This window comes from Dryas octopetala, chromosome 5 (assembly GCF_963921425.1).
Source record: "Dryas octopetala chromosome 5, drDryOcto1.1, whole genome shotgun sequence".
In the NCBI taxonomy this organism is placed as follows: Eukaryota; Viridiplantae; Streptophyta; class Magnoliopsida; order Rosales; family Rosaceae; genus Dryas; species Dryas octopetala.
In genome coordinates this window covers 21774673-21793254 of record NC_141370.1, presented here as the reverse complement: position 1 = coordinate 21793254, position 18582 = coordinate 21774673, and the positions used below count along the sequence as shown (strand labels likewise).

General features: G+C 40.6%; 3 protein-coding genes across 4 annotated transcripts; 2 read left to right on the top strand and 1 right to left on the bottom strand.

Annotated features, from left to right (window-relative positions):
- Window positions 1-1003: 1003 nt before the first annotated feature.
- NKS1 (ubiquitin-associated protein (DUF1068)) lies at window positions 1004-4089 on the top strand. The gene is made up of 3 exons (XM_086244327.1): window positions 1004-1339; window positions 2488-2511; window positions 3394-4089. The coding sequence occupies exons 1-3, from the start codon at window positions 1147-1149 to the stop codon at window positions 3693-3695; spliced, it is 519 nt and encodes a 172-aa protein (XP_086100453.1). The 5' UTR covers window positions 1004-1146; the 3' UTR covers window positions 3696-4089.
- A 470-nt stretch (window positions 4090-4559) lies between these two features.
- On the top strand, window positions 4560-9633 carry LOC147285767 (calmodulin-binding protein 60 E-like). The gene is made up of 7 exons (XM_086243359.1): window positions 4560-5189; window positions 6210-6285; window positions 6869-6927; window positions 7007-7500; window positions 7879-8039; window positions 8145-8348; window positions 8512-9633. Exons 1-7 carry the CDS (start codon window positions 5077-5079, stop codon window positions 9220-9222), a joined length of 1818 nt encoding a protein of 605 aa, XP_086099485.1. The 5' UTR covers window positions 4560-5076; the 3' UTR covers window positions 9223-9633.
- A 460-nt stretch (window positions 9634-10093) lies between these two features.
- LOC147285766 (two-component response regulator ARR12-like) lies at window positions 10094-13992 on the bottom strand. Of its 2 annotated transcripts, XM_086243586.1 has the most exons (7): window positions 13616-13992; window positions 12964-13116; window positions 12337-12747; window positions 12156-12232; window positions 10970-11699; window positions 10500-10858; window positions 10094-10373 (listed from the first exon to the last, which is right to left on the bottom strand). In XM_086243586.1, exons 1-7 carry the CDS (start codon window positions 13743-13745, stop codon window positions 10302-10304), a joined length of 1932 nt encoding a protein of 643 aa, XP_086099712.1. In that variant the 5' UTR covers window positions 13746-13992; the 3' UTR covers window positions 10094-10301. The 2 variants fall into 2 exon arrangements, with proteins under 2 accessions (XP_086099712.1, XP_086099711.1); XM_086243585.1 differs by having other exon boundaries at window positions 10500-11699; window positions 13616-13990.
- Window positions 13993-18582: the final 4590 nt, after the last annotated feature.

Genomic DNA, 18582 nt, shown 5'->3' with positions numbered 1-18582 from the left:
GTTGTCTTGGAGAGGAAGAAAAAATCTATGTGGTAGTAGCTTGAAAGAAAAAGCAATCTTGCCAAGAAGGCAATAACCATTAGGCTTGTCATTCTCGTCTGTTTGTGAAACCAAAAATTATTGAATATTGATCATATATCAAAATCATGGCAGACACGAAGGTTCTATATGAGTCAAATCCCGAGCCCATACATTTCTTAATCACGGGCCATATAGAAATGATAGCTTTCTAATTATAGCATTTATACTATGAAAGAATTATAGCAATAATCTTTGAATTTTATCGAATTTATTTTTTGAATGTTATAATTCACAAACTTTCTTATGTGTTCACTTAAGTCAGTTCAATTAATTTTATTCTTTATTTTTTTGTTAATTTTAATTATGTTTATCACGTTGAGAGAATAAAGAAAATGTGTATTATCATTTTATCTTTTAAAAAAAGATTACGTTCTTGATATGTGACTAAAACTGATGGAAAAAATATATAGAATTGACATAATTGATTTAAGTGATACATTGGTGAAAGTTTACGGACTATAAAATTGATGGACCAAAATGATACTCGGGGTAAAGTTCTACGATTATTGTTGTAATTTGCTCTATTTACTATTATAAAATCAAAAGCTCATTTCTAGTGCTATTAAACAAAAAAAAAAAATTTGTTATATTAGAGGGAATCTAAGTCTGGAGTTTGCATTTAGCCTAATCTTAATTTTTACCCTACCAACTTTAATACTTGGGCTCTAACAGCAAGGGCTTAAAAAAATAAAGGTTAAATTATTATTATTTTTTTAATTACCCTTTTAATTAATTGCCAACTCATTATTTTTTTTCTTATGATTACACTTATTTTAATACGGGACGTGTCACATGACTCACATGTAAGATACATAATAAAGGGGGCAAAAAAACAAGTGAGGTTCTTTACCAAACTAGTGAATACTGAGTAGTGACTACTACTACTACTGGCTCTGGGAACATTTTGTTTCATGATTACAGCTCATTAATGTGAAGCTACTGACTTGTTCAAAGACAGTTTAACTTTAACAGACCAAACAGTCATAGATTCCTCGTTAGATCTCACTTTCCCTAAACGTAGTGACACACTAACAGAGGAAAACACAACAAGGCAGATAGAGAGAGATGTCAAGGCGATCTGCTGCTTGTTTGAGATGTTGTTTGGTGGTGTTTGCAGTAGTTTCAGCATTGGCCGTATGTGGACCGGCTTTGTATTGGAGGTTCAAGAAGGGTATAAGGTTGGGGGATCCCAAAACTTCTTGCCCTACTTGCAACTGTGATTGCCCTCCTCCTTTGTCCCTTCTCAAGATTGCTCCTGGTACCTCTCTCTCTCTCTCTCTCTCTCTAAATGCGTTTTCTTGCCGTTTCAATTCTGATTTTTAATGTTTCGTTTCTGGGTTTCATTAAAATTATAGCTTTTTTTTTTTTTTATTGGAATGAAATTAAAGGTTGCCCATGTCATCAATTTGAGTTTGGATCCTTGGTATTGCTAATTTTTTAATTTTAATTTTTTTTAATAACTTGGAGCTGCTCATGTGTTAGAATATATGTGAGAAGTGGAACCCAATTCAGGTCTAGATATACAATTTTTTTTTTTTTTTAGATTCTGTAATGATTTATAGAGTGAAATGATAATCTCCTTTTTTAACAGATTTGTTGCATTGATCTGCTGTTATTGCTTATTATAAATTCCGAGCTTTTCTCTTTTGTTGTGTATTGAAATAGCGAAACCCAGTTCATGGGTTAGAATTATACTTAGTTTCTTGTTTGATTGATTTTCGAGTAAAATTGAGATCTTGTCTTCTGTTGTCTTTACTTGCTCCATATAAATGTGCAAACGATGGTTCTTGAAATGAAAATACAGCAAATACCTGAATATCATATATTCATATATGCGCTGTTTCAAATTACTGTGGGCTGTGTGAAGTCATTCCTGATCTGAGTTTATAAATCTGCTATGCACTGATTTTGTGGCAACATAAAGTTCCACTAATTTCGCAGACATAGTTAACCATGTTTTGGATTTTATTCCACTGGAACTGGAAAAAGCTCTTTTGATCATACAATTACTATAAAAAATGGTTGTTAGCATTTTAGACAGATGTTTTTACTGATCATAAAGGAACTAGAGCTGCAACGATTCCTAGGACTAAAATTTGGAATGAGCATTTGTCATGGTATTTTCATGAAGTGAAGCCCTCCTAACTTGGCATCATGTTCTTTGCTTGTAGTTCAACAAGTTGGTTTTGGTGCATGTTTTCATTTCTTTTCTTTTTCATTGTTATGATGTATTAATTTGTATATATTGGATTTGGGAAGATCTATTTCAGCTGTTGAACTGCATGCAAATCTGAGAATTCTGTTATTGATTTCCCTGTCTTTTTTCAGATTGTTGTAATGTGAGAGTTCGTTTTTAATTATATAATAACATATGTCATGTTTTGGTTTTTGTTATTCTTTTTGCAGGATTGGCCAATCTCTCAGTCACAGGTTAGAATGCATCCTACCATTCAACTTGTTGTGCCTTTTTATTTATTACATTTTATCATCTTTCTTTCCTGTAATTAGAGGAGTGACTTGGTTTTTTCCTATTTTTTATGTAATAATAAAATAAAGAAATTATTTTCCATGTGCTTGGACCTTGCATACCATTTTATTTTTACCTCATCTGCAGAGTATATTGCACTTTGTAGGGTAAAAATGTGGATATGCTTTACAATTTATGTTAAATCTTGGTTTGGTCAATGCAGATTTTTGTCTATATTTTGTAAAATGTTTTCACTTTGATAAATTGACTAAGGATTTTATCTTTCACTTTAAGCATGCTTTTAACCTCTGTATAGAACACATCTTCAACAGTTGGAGCCTTTTAATCAAGCAAACAAGAGGAGTTTAAAAAATATTGGAGAGCCCCTTTCCTGATGGGCCAATTTAGTCTGAGCTTTTTAATTGCTCCTTATCATTTGTATATTACTTTTCACGTTAAAAGACTACAAATTCCGAACACCACTTTCTAATTTACTCAGAATCATGCCGACTGCCAAAAATAAAAAATGAAAATTCTTTTGATGGTTGGCACTAGTTTTTTTTTTTTTTTCTTTTTTGGTATGAGGTGGTTGGCACTTGTTCAGGAACTTGCTTTAGACAATTTCTTGTGTTTTTCTTTCTGTTTGATATTTAAGTTTATATATGACAAGAAACAATTATAAGCTACTAAAAGCTTCCTGTGAGTAGCAAGTAGTATGACAACAGGGTCATTAAGACCTTTTAACAAGATTTTAATGGCTTCTGGATATGCTTTCCCAGTTCTTTATTGTGAATTATGAAGAGGCAGAGGTACATGGATGTGATAATTATTATGTTGATGAACAGATTGCGGAGGTAACGACCCAGATCTGAAACAGGAGATGGAGAAGCAGTTTGTGGATCTTTTAACAGAGGAGTTGAAGCTGCAGGAGGCTGTTGCTGCAGAGCACACCCGACACATGAACATCACATTTGCTGAAGCAAAAAGGGTGGCTTCTCAGTACCAGAGAGAAGCAGAAAAGTGCAACGCTGCAACAGAAACTTGTGAGGAGGCAAGAGAACGTTCTGAGGCATTACTGAGCAAGGAGAGAAAGGTGACTTCGTTGTGGGAACGACGAGCCCGTCAAATGGGTTGGGAAGGGGAATAATTGTTTGTAGAATTTGATTGCAAGTTGTTCGGTTCAAGTACTGATATGTCTTTCTCTGCAGTATTTATACATCAAGTCATCAACCAAGCAAATTGCTTCGGTTGTTCCTCTGTTACGATGTAATTCTCCACAGTATTTGCACATGCAACCAAGCTAATTGCCTTGGTTGTACCCCTGTTACAGCATAATTGCTCCCCTCTCACTCCCTCTCTTCCAATTGTAGTTGTATTGCCCAGAAATGGCATATAGTTATCAGAATTTACTTAATAGACAATGTCATGGATCCCTTAGCTCTCCATTTTACTACAATGAGATGATGTCACAATCTGCCAGTGCATTAATTCATTCATTTACTTTAATCTGTTTATGCAAATGATTTTACAGGCTTTGTGTAGGTAGCCTTTTCTCTTATGGTCAATACCTTGGTGAGAGAAATTGAGCCTGTTTGATTAGTTTGGTTTCCAGGTTAAAGATGCATTTATTCTTTTCTCCTACTTTAGATCACAAGGTCTTGGGTAGCCAAACTCGCGGCTTTCCTGAAGTAGAAATATGGTATTGCCCACCATGACCATACCATTGATATTAAAAGGGTTTTGGTGGTGTGACCTTCATATTCAATTATTCATAGTTAGCCTTTCAAGACAGTCTGTTGGTGTGGGTGTGTTTTATTTATTTATGCATGCTCATTCTAAGGTTCATTTATTTAGTTCATTACCTCGGACTCTCAAGACATTGAGAAACTAATGTAGTTTAAAGATGGAGAAGGTGAGGCATTTAAAGATGGAACGTGGTTTGTTATGCAGGCAGTGAGGCAGAATCAGATCATCAGCTCACTTATTAAAGCTTTGGGCTTTGACTTTAAATGGTAGTGGACTACAGAGCATTTTCATTTTCAGATTCAGGTCACATTAATCCCAAATGTACGTAAACCGCGTACAAAATTATCCCTCTACGGCTCTACTCTATCCAATTCCAAACAGCAGTTTACCTGCTTTTATTTTCGGAGAAAGATGCACCGAACCCAGCTGTGCTGTACTGTACGTGTCTACGTGAGCCACCATGTGATGTTGAATTATATTTCTATGCAAGTCAATAATAATATTTTTAACATGCAAAGCCCAATAATAATAATAATACTAAATTCCGTTTAGATCCATATAATATATATAATTCGATATAGATCCACCCAAATTAAGAGATCTATCTTTGCATTTAATACCCAGAGTCCGAAGAGCCAGAAATTGTAACAAAAACATATATTTTTGTCTTTTGGAGAGTGAGTAGAAGGCTTGAACCATCGTATATATCTTGGGTTTCTAAGTTTGGAAAGTGTTGAAAAGGTATTGGCTGGCGCCTGGCGGCATTGGATAAATTTCTAAAAATGGAAAGTTCAAGGGTGGAGAAGAGAGGGTATGAACAGGGCGTGGAATTGGATGATGATGCAGAGGACCACCCGCCCGAGCCAAAGAGACAGAAATTGCCCGCTTTGGCAAGGTTTGTTTCCTATTACTAGTTTATTTCTTCATTGGATTTAATTTATGCTTTTTGTTAATTGCTGTTTAATTTAATTGCGACAACTGACAAACTCTTCTTTCTTCCATTTTATTTTGGCTTCTAGAATTTTAATGGGTTTTTTCATCAGTTTAGACTCCGGTACGTGTTGTTTCATATATAGGTTTAATCATCACTTTGAATTATTAGTGTTATTGATTCTACGAATCAAATTACCAAATAAAGAAAGATGATTTTGCTCAATTAAATTTAGTAAAAATCTGTTCCATGGAGTTAAGATAAGTGATTGATTGGCATTCTCTTTGAAATTTTTGGAATCTGGGTCTCCATGATATTTGCCAGATCTTAATATATGTGATGACTTTGCCACATTGAATGTTGGTTTCGTATATGCAAATTTGCCAACGCATAACTGCATAAGTGATGTTAAATAAAAAAATTTGGGTGTGAAGTGGCAATGGACTTATTCTATAATCTCATCACAATCCAAATCATAAGTACTAGCTCATTGACTTCGATGGTACTCAGGGACATATTAGTTGCTGCATGTGAGATAAATATGGTCCCACTTGACTTGAACGGGAATGGTCGCTTGCCAGTGTTCTTAGTCTGACATTTTTGGATTTAGTTTCAGAGATATAAGACGTATGAAGGATGAAAAAGTTGGGTTATATTTGAGACTTGCATACTCATAAGTTGAAGGGTGCACTTTAGTGCTATAGAAACTTATACTCTGTTCTGGGAATTGTTTTAAAACTTTACAACAATAAAAGCTTTATTATAGTTGTAAACAGTAAACTCATAACCTTGTATTGAATTATTCGCCACCTTTCGACATCCTCAAACTTTTCTGGATCAAACTTCATCAAAATTGTGGTTTAGTGTTTTAGTGCCATGTAGTATCATTTTAGTCTTACTATTGAATGTTCTCCAAGGCTCCAAGAAAAGGGTTCGTTGGCAGTTATTTTAAGTCTATTTATTTATACAGTTTGTTTTATGCAGTGTAATTGTGGAATCCTTGAAGGTGGATAACTTGCAAAGACTTTGCTCATCTTTGGAGCCTCTTCTCCGCAGAATTGTGAGTAGATTGTTACTCTTTATAAGTTATAGTAGAATTGAGGTAGTAGATTGTTACTCTTTATAAGCTATAGTAGAATTGAGGTAGTAGATTGTTACTCTCTACAAGTTATAGTAGAATTGAGGTTGAAACTAGCTGCGCACAGATGGTTGATCACTCTGTTCTGGGTTATGTCTATCAATTGAGTGAAATATATTGTGTTGGTTTTTTTTTCTCTTTTTCCCCCTTTGAGGGGAGTGACATCATGCACCTAAACCTGTTAATGGTGTCAAAAAAAAAAAAAAACTTGTATTGTTGTTTGTTACTGTTTCTTTTATTAGATTTTTATTTTTTCTGTAAAGATACTATCAGAATGGTGTGGCTGTCCAAGTAGTTTACTTAAATCCCACTTATTTGAGAAAATAAAAGACATTAAATTGTTAATATACTGTCATGGAAAATGCAGAAACATATTTATGGCACTTAGTAGTATATCCTGGCTACACTTTCTTCAAAACATTGCCTTCAGTCATGTGTAAAAACATGTATTGTTTGCATTGAGGTCTCATCCATTTAATCATTCTGAAACTTTCTTGAGTGACAGGTTAGTGAAGAAGTGGAGCGTGCTTTGACAAAGTTAGACCATGCTGAACTGGCTGGAAGGTTTGTTCCAACCATAGCATTTAGATGTCCCTGTGGTAGAATCAGCAAATTCATTGTTTACATTTTACACATATGGCAGGTCTCCACCACCAAGAATACAGGGCCAAGAAGGAAAACTTCTGAAACTACAATTCAAAACAAGAATGCCACCTCATCTATTCACAGGTGCAAAGGTTGAGGGAGAGCAAGGAGCAGCAATTCATGTTGTCTTGCTAGACCTGAGCACAAGCAGTGTTGTGCAAACAGGACCAGAATCAGCTGCAAAACTGAACATTGTAGTGCTGGAAGGTGACTTCAATGAAGAATTTGACCATGATTGGACCAAAGAGCACTTTGAAAACCATGAAGTAAAGGAACGTGAGGGGAAAAGGCCACTTCTGACAGGGGATCTACAGGTTATTCTCAAGCAAGGGGTTGGTACTCTTGGAGATGTTACTTTCACTGACAATTCTAGCTGGACAAGGAGCAGGAAATTCAGGCTCGGCGTTAAGGTTTCCCCTGGATATTGTGAGGGAAATCGTATTTGTGAAGCTAAAACAGATGCTTTTTCTGTTAAAGATCATAGGGGAGAACGTGAGTTTTCTAAAGTTTTCCATTTTACCTTTCACTTATGATAGAACATTCTGCATTGCATAATGCATATGCTAGTCAAGTTAGGGGATCTAGCCGAGAGCATAACCCGGTATTGGTTGGTCAGAACTCAGAATACTATAGTCATTATTACTGTAGAGATTGATAGTCATAAGTTGGCCAGTTATTTTGGAGTCTTGATTTGTATACCTTGAGTCTGATGCTGCTATCATTTATTTGTGTATCACAGTTTAGGAATTAGGAAAATTTTGGTATAAAAGGGTCCCTTTACTTTCTATTCCCTTTAAAAACAAAAAAAAACAAAAAACAAAATACCTGCAGAACTTGTTTTAATCAAAGTACTGTTTCTGTAATTTGAAGTGTATAAGAAACACTACCCACCGGCTTTGCATGACGAAGTTTGGAGATTGGATAGAATAGCAAAGGATGGAGCTCTGCACAAAAAACTGATCAAGGCTGAGATTGTAAGTGTGGAAGACTTTCTTCGCCTTCTTGTCAAGGACCCACAGGAATTAAGAAGTGTAAGTATCTCTTCCAGTAAATTTTATAAACCCTTTGGCTTTTGCTTTCCTGGGAGTTGCTTTTTATTCATTGTCTGTTTCTTATTTCAATGCTTCGCAATATAGATCCTTGGGAGTGGGATGTCCAACAGGATGTGGGAAAATACAGTGGAGCATGCCAAAACTTGTGTATTGGGTGGGAAGCTCTATGTTTACTACACCGATGAAACTCACAGCACGGGTGTTGTTTTCAACCATATTTATGAACTGAGAGGCCTTATTGCTGATGGGCAGTTTCTCCCTTTGGAGTCACTTACCCACAGTCAAAAGGTTGGATGCTTTTAGCTAATCAGAAATGCTGTTTTATTTTTTTATTTTTTTTTTTTAATAAACAAAGTTACATTGATCTCTGTCAGTTTGGCAATTCAACTTCCTTTAATTACTTATCTCTTGAAATTGGGGCCACTCACTCGGAGCTCTACATGCAATACAGGTTTCAGTGGATTCTCTGGTGAAGAGAGCATATGATAATTGGCATCAAGTCATAGAATATGATGGCAAAGTCTTCAACTCTCTAGCCAGCAGCAATAAAAAGGATATGAGAGCTTCAGCTACACCTGTTGCTGATCACAACTATGCCATAGATCACCATTCTGCAGCTACTCAGCAGATCAGGCAGCAGCAACAGTTCCGAACAGAAAATAACTACCCAGCAGTCCCTCAGTTGATTGAATTTCCATTTGTGAGTTCTGATCAAACGTCGTTGTTTAAATATAACAACCCACAAACAACAGCATTATCTGTCAGCATGGGTTACATGCCACCGGTTGGGTCACAATTTTCAGGAGATTGGTCACGGCCAAACTACGACGGGCAGGGGGGATTGGAAGACTTTGTTGCTGATGAAATCCGACTCAAGAGTTCAGAGATGTTGGAGAGTGCTGACATGCAAAGACTGCTGAAGAGCTTTAGTGTTGGTGTAGGAACGGGAGCTGGTTTCGGTCATTCTGATGAGGCGGCTTGTTACAATTACAGTGTAGAGTATGAGGAGCCTCAGATAGGTCAGTCATTCAGGAACGAGCATGCAAAGAGTTCAGGTAAGGCTGTTGTTGGATGGCTTAAGCTCAAAGCCGCTTTAAGGTGGGGAATATTTATTAGGAAGAGAGCTGCAGAAAGGAGAGCTCAGCTTACCGAGCTAGATTGAATCAATTGTTGGGTTCGTTGGGTGTATGTCAGCCACAGCCATCATGGAAATAACTTGTGTTTGGGGATTTGAAATCTTTGCTTGCAGAGATGACGCGCCAAAAGGAGGGATGAAAACTAGGAAACTAACTATATATATATATATATATATATATATATATATACACACACACATATATATACACAGTGCCCCCTTCTTAAGAATCCCTTTTAATTTAAAGCAAAAGGGATCACATTGACGGGGTCATCCTGCAATGTGGTCTAATATATGATCTGAACTGTCTACTTTTCAAATCATCATTTAAGAATCATTCCTGTAAAAACTCAACAAAATCAGAAATCATTTACTATTTGATTATCATCATAATTATTTCAGTGTCTATTAAAAGTGCTATGTTCGTCCTTTTGTGCATGGAATCTCATTTTATTCTCCCATTTTAATGTCCTTTTATACTTTCTTTTTATCTAGATCGATCTGAAAATTTGACATTGAATAAGTACTGGGAGTGCAAATTGCAGTTTTCTTTCTTAAAAAGCTATAGACAAATCCAATCTTAAGACAGACGTTGAACGTTCACAAAGCGAAAGAGTCGTCATAGTCCAGTGAGAAAATAAAAAACCCAAAAATCTGTAAAATCGTCATAACACGAGGAAAGTAATTCTTGTTGCGGGGAAGGAAAAAGGCCCATTATGGTGTCTTATGGTAACCTTCTAAATTTCTAATAAATTTATTTTCATCTTAAATAATTAATTACAAAAGGAAAAAGGAAGAAAATATGAATAAAGGATATAGGGGAAAGTTGACAACTTATTATGATGCCATTGGCCCATTACTCCAACAAGGAAAAGAGAGGAGGTTGAAAGAATTAAAAGGATGAAAGTTTGATGTCTGCAATTGCAAGGAAATAAAAGTTGGCAACATTTAACAAAACAGAACATAAAAGTGGAAAGAAGATGGGAGAAAAGAATTCACGAGAGAAATGAAGAAATTACATAATTATACAAGCTCCACATAGAGGAGTAAACTGCTGTTGCATGGTGATGCCATTCTCTTCTCCAGGAATTAGCAGTGATGAAGTCTCATATACATGACCAAAGAGAGTAAGCATCATATCCAATGTCTCCATCCATTAACATATTCTCATTTTGTTCCTGTATAACATAATCATATTCATGTTATGCACTGCTGAATATGAAGTGATAGAAAAAGTATAAACATAGAAGAGAACAGACACATCAATAACAAAAGTCTTATTGTAAGCAGCTTATTAATCATACCTGTTTCATTATCGCACTCATTATATCATTCAATGATTCGTAACTATTTTGAACGAAACCATCATGTGACTTTGTTTGCTCCAAGAGGTAGGCCTCATTGGACTTCATACTAGTGTCCATGGCAGATTTCTCAACCTCACTAGACTGGATGACAGTTGGAGTGGCCCCATTTAACTGGTCAAATAAAGATGAATTCATCTTTTTGCTGCAGATTGCATCATTTTGGTCCATATTCTGGCTTATGGCACAGAAAGTTAGGTTCAAGTTGTGGTGGTACTCTCGCTTATGTTCTTCCCACCTTTGCTTTGGTGTGTAATTCATTGTCAGTAGATTATCACCAATCAAGCCTTCGATAGGAGCTGAAAGTGCACTTGTAGAATAGCATTCATTTGGAGCGTTCCCAATTTGAGGCCTACTACAAGAAATACCCAAGTTATTAGCATGCAACTGACTATGATTAAAAGGCTCACTCATTGGCAACGCGTTTGATGAAAATTTAGATAATTGAACTGCACCCTGCCAGCTTTCACTGCATGGATTGTGATCCAAAAAATTGGAGGAACCACATATGTCAATGTCAAATGATTCTGGATTCAATGAAGCCACTCTAAGAGAAGACTGATTTCCAAACACTCCTGTATTATGTGTTTGTTGTAGGTTCCCTCGGAACATCAAAGAATTGCTTGAAACACCGGAATCAGAATGGATTGAGCTAACAGACACTCTTGTATCTGGGAACCTAGAGGGTACCGCATAACTTGTTGGATCATTATTGGGATTGGAGTCTCCAATGTGGACGGTAAACTTGCCTTGTTGCAATTGATTGAGCTCTAATGATTTTGGAAGTGCTTGAAGTAAATTTGGACTTTGGTTTGCATGCATAGTTGGCTGGAGCTTTGCACGAGTATTAATGGAGTTGCTCAAGTTTTGGGAGTGACCATGCTCAACCAGACCAGAAGAAGTAATTCCTCGTATGCCCAAACCAGCCGGGGAGTTTAATCTACCAAGCATCCCACCGGGTGTGTATGATGATATAGCAGCATTTGAGAGCTTCCCTGATCCAGCTAAGGAGCGTAGATCTCCAAATCCATCCAGTGGACCCATGCGCATGTAAGAGGGATCTTTGCCCCCCAAAGCAGCAACCATGCTAGCTTGCTGAGTTGCCACATTCCTGATTCTTTTAAGGTAGAGCCTATATTTCTGCAACACAAAGTATGAGCATAAGCATGGAGTGCCCATCATGACACAAAACCCTGACTTTCTAACAAGCCTAAAAGAAATCACAACTTGTTTTCATTAACCATTCCCATGCTGCCCCCTGTAAAGTGTTACTGAAAGTCCAAAATCGTATCACAATTGCTGATTAGACAACCTTCTCTTTAGTAAGGATCCCTTTCAAGAAAGATTTCGATTATTAAGGAGCAATGTTTTCCTCACTAGAATCACTCTTTGAGTTGTTTCCAAATATTTCCTGCCAAATCTTTTATGGTAATGACAACATCATATTTATTTACACATTATTAAATCCCATCCATACCCAAATTCAAGATTATTCCTGGGTCCAAACAATTATTTTATTTCTAAAAAAAGATTTCTTGCAGAAAGCTAGATGTTAGTAAAGTTGTTCTGAAAGTAAAGCAAAGGAAGGATCAGTGCCTGTAGATGGCTGGCCACATTTTCCCTTGAAAGTCCTTCCACATTCATCAGGTCAAGAATTTTCTTAGGAACAGCCTCTGCATATAAATTAAGAGAAGGAGGGGTGACACAAAATGCATCAGTCAAGATAATCTTTGTGTAACAAAAGCAACACATCACTTCTCAGTAGCAAAAGACTCACTTTCAAGTCCCAATTGATTTACAGCTGCAACAAACTTCCTGTGCAGATCTACAGACCAAACTACCCGAGGCTTCTTCTGGGTTGATGGGTCCTCATTCTCATGCTCATGCTCATCATCTTCACCTTCTTCCTCATCTTCATTTTGGTCTTTTCTTTTCCTATTGAGTTTTCCATTCTGATCTGAACAACCTGTTGGTGAAGCCCCTTGTCCACTCTCACCAGTTCCATTGCAAGCCTTGTCTTGATTGGAAGACTTACAAGCTTGGTCCTTGGAGTCAAACTTCTTTCTCCGAATTACATGTTGCCAGATATTCTTGAGCTGTTCAATTCGAACAGGTTTCAACAAATAGTCACAAGCACCATGGGAGATTCCCTTCATTACAAGCTCGGTATCACTATGTTGTGACAACACTGGAACCAAAAATGACACAAAAACAAAGTTAGTAACCACTTGAGCAATCACTATGTACTGCTCAAATTTCATACTCTACCCTAAGCAGTATTCAATTTGAGCCAATACCAAAGAAAACTCCAACTAAATTTTTTCACTTTTGCACTTAAATCCAATTAAAACAAGATTAAAGAAGTCATATGATATGTCAAAAATTACAAAAAGTTCATGCTTACTGATTACAGGAAGGTCCATTTCAAGCCCCAAGAGCTCTAGTAGCTTAAAGCCATCCATGTCTGGCATATTAACATCACTGATCACAAGGTCAAACTTATTTTTGTTTTCCCTCAACATTTTAAGTGCCTCAATTGCCTGATTGGTCGTAGTAACTGCAAAAACCAGAAATCACATATAACACCCAAGTTTGATTCATTTCTAAAGTCAAAATCCACACACTAAAATCAAAGAAGACCACTCTAGGCACCATAACATCAAAAACACAAACTTGATGACAATTCCTGTATCTAATAGTGTAATCTCTCCAAAATGTCAAAGAAAAATCACATTTAAGCGTATAACTAAAGCTTAAAGTTGTTTATGAATTTAACAGGATATATTGGAAACCCATTTAGTTAAACATTCCAAATTCGAAACAGCAAAAATGAAAACCTGAATAAACAAATTCTGAACAGGGAATTGAGACTATGCTAATTATTGTTTTATTCAAAATTAAAGAACAGAAACACCTAAACAGAGCACTTAGTAATAGGATTTACATTATTATTGAAACACACACACAATTTGTTAAAACAAATTACTAGTAATTGAAAGAAGTAAATGCAAATTAGTCTAAAGGAAAAAACAATAGGAGGAGGAAAAGAAACAAACCCTGATACTGGCATTTCTGAAGCAGAAGCTCCAACACTTTAAGACAAATTCGGTCGTCGTCAACAGCCAGGACACGCATGCCCGCCGGAAATCGGTCCACACCCCCATCCAAACGTTCCTCCACAGTCATTGTGAATCAAAAATTTCAAAGACTCAGGGGAAAAACAGAGCAGAGAGAGAGAGAGAGTCGGTAGAAGTAAAAGCTGCACAAACAAACAGACAATGATGGTGGTGATGGCCAGAACAGAGTGAAGGGTCAACAAAACCGAAATCTTTTTCGTATTTTATGTGAAACTCTCTCTCTCTCTGAATTGTTTGTTCTATTCTCTCTCTTCTGCGCGCTTGTCTTTCGCTTTTTCTTCTCCTTTAAAATATTGTTAATGAATTTTATAATACAGCTCGAAGTGGAAGACCTTTAGGAAGTGATAACATAGGCATGATGCTCATAGCAGGTCAATGGACCCTGTCATTAAACCATTTATTAAGATTTAATCATCAATCCGGATCCTGGATTCTAGACTTTTTCATTTCATAAAATCATGAAATAGCTTTTCGGCCTCTTGTGGGCTTTAGGCAAAGTAACCTTTTTTTTTTTGGCCCATAGGCAAAATAACTTTTTAAATGAATGTAAAAAGGCAACAATATCAACGGTATAGGTGATGTTGGGTCATCATTCAATTATAGCAAAACCTATGAGCCTACTTCATGTAACGAGAGAAAGAAGAGTGTGCATATATAGCTGTACTCATAGAAAATATTAAACTTAGTGTTGATGCAAATTCTCGTAAGGTAGATGCAACAACTTAGATATGCTGATCTGGCTGATCAAGTGCTTCGCTGGATGATGAAGTGGATGCTGGTTGAGATCTTCCTGTAGACAAAAACAAGATCAAAGGAGATGGACCGGTGTGGTACCAGCCAAACACACTCCGATGATGAAATCAGTGGTGGTGTTTGATGGTGGATGAGGAAGAACAAAGGAAGAACTTGGGAGAATGGGAAGAACAAGGCAAATGTTCTGGGTTATTCTCAGCAAGTTGGGTAGGCTCTTTTTTTTGGATGGAAATGCAAAGTGTTTAGCGTGTGTATTGATAGATTGCTAGATGCTTCATTTTGTGCATATGTGGTGCCTTATATAGGCAAAGGAAAACTTAATGAATAAGTTACCTGCATGTGAATGAATGGTTGCCAGAGACCCACGCACCTGGTCAGACCTAGTTGCATGCTCAGCTGCTTGCTTCCTCAGCATTGAATGCTGCATTAAATGCAAGGTTGGAAGGTCCAGGCAAACTGTCCAGCAGTCATGAATGCAAGCCTGATATTCTGTCTGTCAGAAGATTGTGTCAGGTGCATTCAAGTGTGGCGGTTCGTCCCATCGTGATCTTCCTGGGAATGGCGGCGGAGAGCCGAGCCGAGCCGATACGAACACATGTTTTCATGTGAAGACACGAAGTCCATGTGTGGTCGGATCGGGCATGGGATTCCAGGCCGAGCCGGTCCCATAGACTGGGGGTCTTTCCGAGCTCTAACTGGTCGACGCCAGAACCCGAAAAGAGGCCATCTCCTGTGCCGAGCCGAGCCGGACCGGGATGATCGTGGGAAGATGGACACTCGATCCCATGGAAGATCATCGGTTCGGCTCGGACCGAACATGGAGGGCCGGCGTGGAGATCCGGTCTGAGCTGGCAGAGGCGATGCCGAGTGGTGATGACGTGGGGGTCAAAGTTTTGACCACTGAGAGTCAAACTCCGAGGTGGATGTTGACCAGCCACGTGTCGAGCTGTGATTGGCTGTTCGGATTGATGTGGATTTTCCCACAAACAGGAGTCCCCCAGCTTCCGATCCGAGCGGGCAGTGGTGGATTGGAAGTTGAAGTGTAATCCCAAAGATGGCGTGTTCGCTTGGTCCGAGCCGAACCCTACAAGCCCATGTTCCCGAAGATCCGAACACAAGACGACTTGTGATTAGTCAAAATATCTCAGGGACAGGTGAAGAGACGTTTGATTTCTGCATGGGGGAACGTAAGGGTCACCTCGTTATGGGTATTTTTTGAATGCTTGACAGGTGTCAAGATCTGGCATATGAAGCGCCAGAAATGAAGGGCTGAGATCGGTTTGCATGGGGGTATAAATCATGCCTTTCTCTCTCTTCCCTCTCACTTTCCAACTTTTTCAGAAACTCCCACTCTCTCTCTGCAAACTCTTCCCTCCTCCGCCGTGAATTTCCTCCTACCTCCGTCGTTAGTGCAGCAGTTCGGTCACGGTTTCGGGCAAGCGTAATCATAGACGAAGCCATTCCGAGTGTGTGAGGGGTGGAGGGATTGGCCGGACAAAAACCAGTAAGTGATTCTGTCCATTCTTGAGTTTTTGTGTTTTTCGGTTTTTTCTGGGTGTGTTCTTGGTGTTCTTGAGAAAAAGAACTTTTTGATCCATAAAGTGAGAGAGAGAAAGTAGAAAAACTGTTAGTAATGTCAGAGACTGATTCGAGTGGTCGGCTCGGATCGGGGGAAGCCTTCGAGGGAGACAGTGGGGCCGAGGTGAGCCGAAGCCCATCTGTGGGTGAGGCCGAGCCGAGCCGAAGCCCACCTGCGGGTGAGGCGAGTTGGGATGGCTTGTCCGAAGAGTTGGACGAGGCCGGCTCGGCATTGAACCGCAATCCGGGCGGAGAGCGCCGAGCCCGAGGGGATCAGGAAAACCCCGAGATACTGAGTTCCGACTGGGAACAAGGGACGGTCGAAGGAGGTGACGAAGAACCTCTCGACGTCGAGCCGATCGCCACCATTCCGAGCAGACTCACCTCGGGCTCGGATGAAAGGGATAGGGGGCACGAGGCGTCGACCTCGGCTCAGGGGGTGACGGGGAGTCCGATCGACCCGGACTTCTACGAGGAACTGCCGTGGAAGGCCGATCAGATCCCCAATGAGATGACCGAGTACCATCTCAGGGACTTGAGGGATAGGTACTCGGTTCCCGACTCCGTGTTGATGAGGTTGCCGACCGAGGGGGAGAAGCCGAGCCGACCCCCGGTAGGATGGGTGACTATGTACCCGGAGATGTTTGAGAATGGGGTTCGGCTTCCCCTGCACACCTTCCTGCAGGACTGGCTCGCGACGATCGGCGCGGCGCCACACCAGCTGAACCCGAACGTGTACAGGATCATCCTGTCCATGCACATCTTGTGGCACAAAGTGCACAAGTGTGTGCCACACAAGGATATCCTGTTCTGCAATTACGCACTGAGGTCGAAGCAGAGCGAGCTCGGATTCTACAACCTCCAGGCGTACTCGGGGCCACTCTTCGGTGGGAATCCCTCCTCCCAGAAGACATGGAAGAAAAGATATTTCTTTGTCTCTGGGGATTGGGAGTTCGCCGATCCGAACAGAATCACCTCGGCTCGGGTGCCCAGAGCTTTTAGAATTCCAGGTGGGCATTGGGAATTTGGGGCCGGTCCGAGGACAATTTGCATATGTCTTGTGATAATTGTATTATATTTTTGTCTAACTCTTTTTGGTTTCGCCTTCGCAGTCAGCTGGGGCAAGTACAAGCTCCGAGGCGAGCTCAAGGACCAGATCGCCGCGATCAGGGACTCACCATGAGAGTACTTGTCAACCAAGTTCCTGCTCGGGGAGACTCAGATCCGACAGAGCGGGATCTCCTGGTTTGTGCCCAGGTGGAATCCTAGAGCCGAGAGGGGAATGGCGCCCACCGAACTGGAGGTTCGCCTTAGGAAGAAAGCGGCTCGGAGCGTCCAGAAGAAGGCAGCGGGGCGGACCCCTGCCGAGCCGGTCCAGGCTCCTGCCCCGGCGGCAGCTCAGCCTAGATCTCCTGCGCCGAGACCGGTTCGGCAGGCAGAGAAGAGGAAGGCTCCCCAGGCCGAGGCCCCGGTGGAGAAGAGGGCTCGGGCCGAACCCGGCGGTTCTGGTGCCGGGGCGTCCGGTTCGGCGCCCCTGAAGGCGGTGGAGGTAGTCCCCGGCCTCGAGCCGTTCGTCACGGGCCTCAAGCGCGTGATGACCGCGAGGGTGCAGGAGGGGCTGTGGGCCGATCATGGCGAGCCGGGCTTCAGCCACCAGGCTCTGATCGCATCCCGCCAGGCCATGTTGGTAAGTCTCCTTTACTTCGGATTTTGTCTATTCGCTCGGCTCGGATGAGTAATGAATTTGTTTTTTGTTGTTGTTTTTTGCAGCTCGCCATGAGGCAGTTCGAAGCTGCCAAGGCCGCCGTCGATGCCGAGGCGAGACTGGAGAGGTTTCGGGCACGAATCCTGGAGCTAAAAGAGAAGCTGGCCGAAGCCGAGCGGACGGCCAATGCCGAGCGCGAACGGTCGGAGGGTCTGCAGACCAGCCTGGCCAGGAGGGAGGAAGAGGTCGCTCGGCTCAGTAAGGAGCTTGCATCCTCAGAGCAAAATGTGACTGACTTGAGGCACTATGTCGGCGATCTCCAGCGAGACATCGAGGCTGCTGAACGGAGGATCGAGAATGTCGAACTCCGACGTCGATCTGAAGTGCCGAGCGCCCAGGCACTGGCTGATGCCCATTTTGATGGGTATCAGGAGCTTTTGGAGGCGATCAAATCGAAGAGGCCGGACTGGGATGTATCATTCCTTGGCGAGTCCGAGGACGACGAAGACACCCAGGGAAGTCAACAGGATGAGCTTCCTCCTCTCGATCGCCAAGTCCGCGCCGAAGTCGAGCCGACTCCGGAAGATCCTCCACTGCCTGCATATGAGCCGACCCCGATTCCCCCGGTCCCCGAATCCGATCCCAATGCTGAGATGCAGATCGGCGGGGTTGAGGTGGTGCAGCTCGGCGAGGAGACGCCCGAGGAGTCTACCGAGCCGATCCAGGAGGGCCCTGCCGAGCGATCTGCATGATAGCATGATTTTATGTTGTCTTGTTTTTGTTTTTTGTTCCCGAGCCGAAGTGTGGCTCGGGTTTAATTGTTTTTGGAACAATTTGTATTTGGTTTTAT